Raw genomic sequence first — 8,221 nt, 5'->3', positions numbered from 1 at the left:
AAAAAAAGAAAAATATTTGAAATGTTATTAGTAAAGTCAACATTTTCACAAGATAAAAGCAACACTCCTGCACATTACAAAGTCTAACCTGGAATAGTTTGGGGCGACCCCCCCTCCAAAAAGCTTGCTATCATATATGATGTTGCAGTTCTACTTAAGATGGCAAGCAATTAACAAGTAAATTGTTCTATTGAAAAACACATTGCCTAAAATGAATATATATTCATTAAGTTCTAGCCACTGTTTGCCAGGTGAAAATCACTGTGATTACATTTGGTCAATAATAAAAGCCAACTTTAAAGCCCCTTTTCCATTATTACATACTCAGATTGCCTTGATGCAACATGAGGCAGTACGACCTGCCTTGACTCGTTTTCCATTACAATCAAGTACCACCTAATATGCGAGGTAGTCGTTATAGCAATGAGGCTGAGTGTCCTGTCATATAATTAGTATGCAACAAAGGTGGACATTGAGGCGACAATATACCTGCTGCTCAGTGTGTGGTTTTTTGTCAGACTCGGGAACCACGGCATTGCTTTCTGTAGTCATTTCCCTCGTTGCCAGTTTACAAATATGGTTTACATTACGCTCTCATGACTCATCGAGTGACACCACTGACCAGTCAATCAGTGGCATGCAGTAGTCTCGGACTGCTTGAAACCCCAGCAGAGTAGGTACTAAAAAAAGTACTTGGCACCAGGTACTACGACCTGATGGAAAACCCTGAAAACCATGGCAATCTAACCCGAGTAGGTACTAATGCCAAAGGGGCTTAAGGTGCAAAACAATACAACAGAAAAACAAAACCCCCCAAAGGGTGGGGCGGCGGGGGATTCTCTGGCTGGCTGGAGCAGCATCTAATAACCAACTCGCAAAATAAAACAAAATAAAAACAACCAACAAACACGAAAACACCAGACATTATGATACAGACTTATAATTTGCACCGATGTTTTTTCGAAATTCTATACGCGAAAAGTGAGCGCGAGAGCCCTCGGTGCACCTGCTCGCTGCTGAAGTCAAAGTAAACTTTATTGTCATCTCCGCTACATACAGTCCAGTATATAGAGAGACGAGATGATGAGGCTCCAGCAGTGCAAGTAAACAAACAATGAATTTAAGAAGAGTAAGAAAATAAATATACACTTTAGGACTGGGGGTAAAGGGATCAATACCAATTTAAAACTTATAATTTACAGTTTGATGATTTAAAGTCTCACACACAACCCGTCGAAAGGGAGGGGGGCCAGCTGCTTCCAAATAGAGCACATTTCATTCATAATGTTGTAAATCCAAGCCCATTATGTATTCATGATTTGAATCCTGGGTTGTGCGAAATCCCAGGACCGTAGACAAAGCGAATCTGTGAACTAAGGTGTAGGTCTATTAGGTTATGTTGTGGTGATCCTCGGGTTGGGGGATTTGTGTTCATACTGGAGTCCAAAATTAAAACCGATGGAAGATGGACAAGAAAAGTTCAAAGCCATCAGGTGCTCAGTTTAGAAAAAAGAGAAAAGAAGAGGAGGAGAAACGAGCAAAAGATACAGGTAAGCAGATGTGTCATTGGATAATGGCAGGTCATCCTGAAACAATCAGAATCAGAATACTTTATTAATCCCTAAGGAAATAATGTGGGTTACAGTTGCTCCAAGAAGAAATGGTAAAAATAGTAACAGTAACAGACTAAACTCCAAACAATACATTATGTTACAGATTTTAATATTAATTAGTCATTGTCAGTTGTTGATTTGTCCTGTTCTCATTGTATGATGAATTATGATGGCTGTTTGGTAGCTGTTTGCATACAATGCACACACACACACACGAAGAGAGTGTGTGTGTGTGTTTCTCTGGTGAAATCCAGTATGGTTCCAACGAGGTTTTTTGTGTGTGTGTGTGTGTGTGTGTGTGTGTGTGTGTGTGTGTGTGTGTGTGTGTGTGGCGGGGGGGGGGGCGCCAGAGGGAGTGTTCGCCCAAACAGGCTAGGACCACCACTGACTGTGGCTATTTACTTAAATATGTTCAAGCACATATTTAACAGTTATTTAGCATTGTGTGAATCATCTAACGATCCCAATTAACGTGTTAGATAAAAAGATGTAAGTCGTGCCTCCCCCCCCCCCCCCCCCCAAAGTAAACAGCCTGAAGGAACACGACGACACCTGGCCCCGCTCACTGCAAAATTCACGTGCAGTTCCCAATAAAAACCCCTGAGGGAGTTTCCCAATTAGATAAAAAGTGTTAGTTAAAAAGTAGATACTGTTAGAAAGTCTAGTGACTTCACACCACATCCGTTTAAAATAATGTTAAAGTTAATGAGGCACAATATCATTACGGAAGAGGATTAGGGCCACTGGGAAAAAAAAAAAAAAGAATTCTGACTTTAATCTCAGAATTCTGACTTTATTCTCAGAATTCTGACTTTAATCTCAGAATTCTGACTTTTATCTCAGAATTCTGACTTTAATCTCAGAATTCTGACTTTATTCTCAGAATTCTGACTTTTATCTCAGAATTCTGACTTTATTCTCAGAATTTTGAGGTGGGCACCTGCAGGCTTCCAGCTTCAGTGACAGCGATGTGTCCAGTTTGGCAGGTGGAGAACTAATTCACTAAATATGGTGGATATAAGTGATTTTTTGCGTGGCCGAGGGGTCCCCGAAGATGCTATTTTATTAATGGAAGAGCAGAAGGTGAGTAACAAAAAGAGAAATAGTTTGGTGTCTCCTATTTCTACAGGAAAACAGTTACGGTACAGTTACGGTTAGCATGCTTGTTAGCTTATAATGTTATATAGGAATGAACGTGTTTCACGATGTTACAGTATACTAGGTGAATTGACGTTTTAACTGTTGTTGATCGCAGGATCATCCCAGATGGGTTCGTTGCATTTTATTTTATTGTTCTACTATTTCAGAGTTTTTCAAGGCAGTTAAGCGGAGCTGTGTTACAGATGCTAGCCGCCTGCCAATATCACTGATATATTTGATGTGTACAAGTAAGTTACACTTAGTACAGCGGAGGGGAGAAACTGTAATGAATGTTTATGCGGATATTTCACTCAGAAAAATGGGTGGCGTTCATACACAGCCACCGACACAGCCCCGGTTGTTGTTCTGACGGTGGCCGACTGACGATCCCCTCACAACATGTTAGCTAACACAAACTAATGTAGTGCATGTAACTGTGTGTATACGTTAGTGGTACAGTGTCGGAAGAAATGAGCAAACTGTTAACTGTTTATAATGTCAGAATGACATCATCGTTCTCCTGCACTGTGTAATGTATGTCAGCTCAAGAAGGAAATCATATCTTATACTCTGAGCTGCCCAGTGCACTTAACGCCTACGTGTGGAAATGGTAGGCTACACTACAGTTAACTACCGGTAAAAAATAAACTTAATACAGTATTTGATTTTTTTTATAGAACAATAAAATAAAAAGTGCTGGCTGAGGAGCGCTGCCGTGTTGAACTTTGACCTCGGAGTGACGTGACGTTTGTTCGCACAACCAATAGAAGTGCAGAAAGTCGCAAATCAGGCATATTGTTCGCATAAACACAAAAATAAATAAATAAATAACGAAATAATCCCGATATTGTGCCAAAGACTGATTTACAATGTTACTTTGTGTTCTATGTGTAATACCTTTGCTTAAATGACTAAATGGACTGTGTATTTATGACTCTGCGTTATAGTCTTGCATACATAAGTAACATTCATATGTACAGATAAAAATGTACAGAGATATGTACACAAGCGTGTACACAAAAGTCTACTGCTGATCGAGCTGCTCAGTGGTCGTACAGTCTCATGCAGAGAGCGTGGAGGTGTTGTCCGTTGCCATTCCACCACTCCAGCAGACCACAACATAAAAGACAGCAGACGCCACCACAGTGTCGTAGAACATCCTTAGAAGACGTACTACCTACATCATAACCAATCAAGTCCTGCTTTTTTTTAAATACAGAAGAGGATTTATTATTTACTGAAAGGCTATGCCTTAGTTTGCTTCTTTCATTATTGTGTTTCGCCCTGCATAAAATAGATAGCTTTTCTGATAACTACAGTCAATACTCTCCTACTGGCATTAGCAGTGACCTAAGAGGCTTAACTGTAATATTGCTTTGCAGTGTAAATGTTGCAGAAAATGACTGTCTTTTCTTTCTTCCTGTGTGCAGATTGACTGTGACGTCATAGCGCTGATGGATGACGCAACTTTGGCAAACTACATTCCCTCGTACGGAGACCGAATTGCCGTCTTCAATTTCTGCAAAAGCAAGCAACCACTGTCAAAAAGAAAACTAGGACTTCTGCAAAAACTTCGTGAGAAAATGAAAACCAGAAAAGAAAGTCCAAAGGAGAACACTTCACATACAGATGCAGGAATAAGACAGACAAAGAAGCAAAAAGCAACACGCAATGTTGAGATAGGATGGATACATTGTGATGGAAAAATAGCCAAACAGGTGAGAGCGAAGCAGGGAGGTGGCACTAGAAAAATTCAAATGGCCACTGATGCTGGATTAAAAGATATTCTTCAGGAAGGAAAGAAACTTTTTTTTCCTAATGGCATATCTCCTAAGGGATGTGAAACAGATTTTGAGTTTGAGGTTTGGGACTTTAAACAGAACCACCTTACTGATGATACCTGCCAGTCTATTGGCAATATGTATGAGGCAGCGAGACTGACAATGTTACGCTTCTACATTGCAACAAAACCAAAAGATCCTGAAGAAGATGCCAGCGAGACATCTGAAGTGGTGTTTGTCTCAGAAAGCAGTGGCAGTGATATTAATCCATTGCAAGTGGGGGAAGTCAGGGGTAATTTTGATGAAGTCATCGCTGGTTCAGAAATTTTAGATGATCCAGAAATTACTTTTGGTCCAATTTTTGATGCTGAAGAAGATACAGAAGACACATTAGTCTATGAGGGTTTTCTTGTACCCCTCAGTCCACCTAATTCAGAGAACATAATAACAATCACCATACGTCATACTGACACTTTACATGACATGATTACTGCTTTCTCTGATGAGGAGATTTTGACCAAAACACTGAATGTGAAGCGCATACTTCCAGACAACACAGAAGAACCAGGCACTGGATCAGGAATACTAAGAGATGTACTCACATGCTTCTGGCATGAATTTTATGAGCGATGCACCCTAGGTGCAACCGTTAAAGTGCCATTCATTCGCCATGATTTTCCTGCTGAAAAATGGAAGGCAGTTGGGCGAATACTCCTGAAAGGTTACCAAGAATGTCAGTATTTTCCAAATAAACTTGCAATCCCTTTTCTGGAACAAGTGCTTTTCAGTGGTGTTTACAGTGATCTTAAAGCACACTTTCTACAGTTTGTCAGCAGCCAAGAATGTGATGTTTTGATGGAAGCAGTAAAAGATTTCTCTGCAGTTGACTTGGATGATCTTGTGGAAATTCTTGACAGTTATGGCTGTAGAAAAAGAATCACTGCTGAGACTCTTCCTACAATCCTTGATGAAATAGCACACAAAGAGCTTGTCCAAAAACCAATGTTTGTTATTGACTGCTGGCGGGAGATCATCGACCCCCATATCTCCCTCAGTCCGGAGGGACTGACCAAGTTATTCTCTGAACTGCAACCAACTTCAAAAAAAGTGTGCCAGCTGCTGAAATTTGCTGTGGATTTGACTCCACAACAAAAAGAAGTGAAAAATCATCTCAAAAGATTCATCAGAGAGCTGGATAACATTAAACTTCAGAAATTTATGCGTTTCTGCACCGGATCTGACCTTATAGTGTTAAGGTTCAAAATATTGGGGATGGAGACAAGAGAAAAACCACAATAACAACACTGGTCCGGTCGGGTTGAGTCAAACGATGATTTTAATGATCACACACGTGGGAGATGGACACTGTATGCAGACAGCCTCAGATCTCAAAATGGTGGAGCATTGCTCAAACTCTTATAGCCTCTGGTGCCTCCACCTTATCATAAAAGCCTAAACATTCACATGCTTTCTCTCACACGGCGCCTAAGCTACGACCTTGGCTCCCTGTTTATCTGCTCCTGCTGAGATGGGGCAGAAAACTCCAGTATATTCTGTTCTCTTCTAATCAGACAAATAAGGCGATGACTTTCTGCGAACAGTATTTCTTATAACTCAGCAGTATAATGCATCATAAAACAATATCATTCATTCACAATAAATCAGCAGTTTAATGTAATGCAAATCAGTTTAACAAATGCAATAGTTATCAGCTTCTTCTAATTCAGGAGAATAATGCAAACTAAAACTACATAATAATTCACAATCTTTAATTAGGGGTATAACATGGCATAAAATAATATTATAATCTGACCTTATAGTAACAAACAGTATTTATGTGGAATTTCAAGATATGACAGAGTTTACAAGAAGACCAGTCGGACGCACGTGTGGGAATGTTCTGCAGCTAGCTAACAGCTATGAAAACTTCCCAGATTTTCGTTCTGAATTTAATGCAGTTCTTGAAAGTAATGTCTGGGTGATGGACATTGTTTAGACTCTCACAGCAATGCGCTACATTTGAACTGCTCATGCACACTAGAGCATAACTGTAAAGAGATGTTAGGAATATGTATTTTTATGTATTTTGAACTTATACAGTATACTTTTTTTAATTAGAGAGAAGTTTCTCATCTCTGTTAGAAGTCTAGTTTTGGCTAATATTTCATTTTCTTTTATCATTTTGAGTTTTACATAATACAGTCACAAAACAAAACGAACAGGTACACTGTTTACTACCATATCCAGAGCTGTCTTCACCAAATCCAAGCTTTCCAGCTGTAAGACAGAAACCTTCAGCAAAAGCATGAAGAAAGATTACTTAAGATCTATAAACTATAATTAAACTGCTCTTAAACGTTCTTTAATGCACCATGTGTGGTGTGAGAGCTCAGCACAGTCAAATACTTTTGTAAGTAATTAGTAGAAAGACTAATTCATTCAGATGGTATTTTCTTATTAGGTCAGGGCTAAAATAACGTAAAAGTAACTGAGTGTGTGTGTGTGTGTGTGTGTGTGTGTGTGTGTGTGTGTGTGTGTGTGAGAGAGTGATAATCCAGCGAGTGAACTTGTTGTTCCTAGAGTATTTAAAAGTAGAATGGGAGGGAGAGCCTTCAGTTTTCAGGCCCCTCTTCTGTGGAACCAGCTTCCAGTTTGGATTCGGGAGACAGACACTATCTCTACTTTTAAGATTAGGCTTAAAACTTTCCTTTTTGCTAAAGCATATAGTTAGGGCTGGACCAGGTGACCCTGAATCCTCCCTTAGTTATGCTGCAATAGACGTAGGCTGCCGGGGATTCCCATGATGCATTGAGTTTTTCCTTTCCAGTCACCTTTCTCACTCACTATGTATTAACTAGACCTCTCTGCATTGAATCATATCTGTTATTAACCTCTGTCTCTCTTCCACAGCATGTCTTTTATCCTGTCTTCCTTCTCTCACCCCAACCGGTCGCAGCAGATGGCCGCCCCTCCCTGAGCCTGGTTCTGCCGGAGGTTTCTTCCTGTTAAAAGGGAGTTTTTCCTTCCCACTGTTGCCAAAGTGCTTGCTCATAGGGGGTCATATGATTGTTGGGTTTTTCTCTGTATCTATGAAGCGCCTTGAGGCGACTTATGTTGTGATTTGGCGCTATATAAATAAAATTGAATTGAATTGAATTAAATGTTAGATTTCATTCAGAGTAAGCTGTTAAAATAAGAACACCACATTTTTACATTAGGGGATAAGGACGCACCCGCAGGGGGTTTGAAAACGGTGTGCTGAGGGTCAGGCGTTCTGGCCGGCTATACTGAGCCTTGACCTCCCAGTCTACTCTCAAGCTGATGGGGTGACTTCTCTGGAAGTCACGAAGAACGCTGTCATGACATCAAGTGCCGTTTCACTTGTAAAATGATCGTGCTGTGTTCTCCAGTTCTCAGGAAGTCACCAAGACTGCTAGTACAGACTTGCATACTTGAGTATTGACAAACGGCTGAGAATGAAAAAACAGACTCAGGGTGTGCCAGTTACAGTGGGGCAAAAAAGTATTTAGTCAGCCACCGATTGTGCAAGTTCCCCCACTTAAAATGATGACAGAGGTCAGTAATTTGCACCAGAGGTACACTTCAACTGTGAGAGACAGAATGTGAAAAAAAAATCCATGAATCCACATGGTAGGATTTGTAAAGAATTTATTCGTAAATCAGGGT

At 40.2% G+C, this 8,221-nt stretch overlaps 1 protein-coding gene across 1 annotated transcript; it reads left to right on the top strand.

Moving 5' to 3' along the window:
* The first annotated feature begins 2,563 nt into the window (after positions 1 to 2,563).
* LOC121812242 lies at positions 2,564 to 5,851 on the top strand. The gene is made up of 2 exons (XM_042213833.1): positions 2,564 to 2,696; positions 4,184 to 5,851. Exons 1-2 carry the CDS (start codon positions 2,622 to 2,624, stop codon positions 5,831 to 5,833), a joined length of 1,725 nt encoding a protein of 574 aa, XP_042069767.1. The 5' UTR covers positions 2,564 to 2,621; the 3' UTR covers positions 5,834 to 5,851.
* Positions 5,852 to 8,221: the final 2,370 nt, after the last annotated feature.

The sequence above is a fragment of the Haplochromis burtoni genome, unplaced genomic scaffold, assembly GCF_018398535.1.
Source record: "Haplochromis burtoni strain Fernald_Lab_line unplaced genomic scaffold, NCSU_Asbu1 Contig_485, whole genome shotgun sequence".
Taxonomy (NCBI): Eukaryota; Metazoa; Chordata; class Actinopteri; order Cichliformes; family Cichlidae; genus Haplochromis; species Haplochromis burtoni.
The sequence above is the reverse complement of the archived record's forward strand: the minus strand, read 5'-3'. Positions and strand labels throughout refer to the sequence as shown.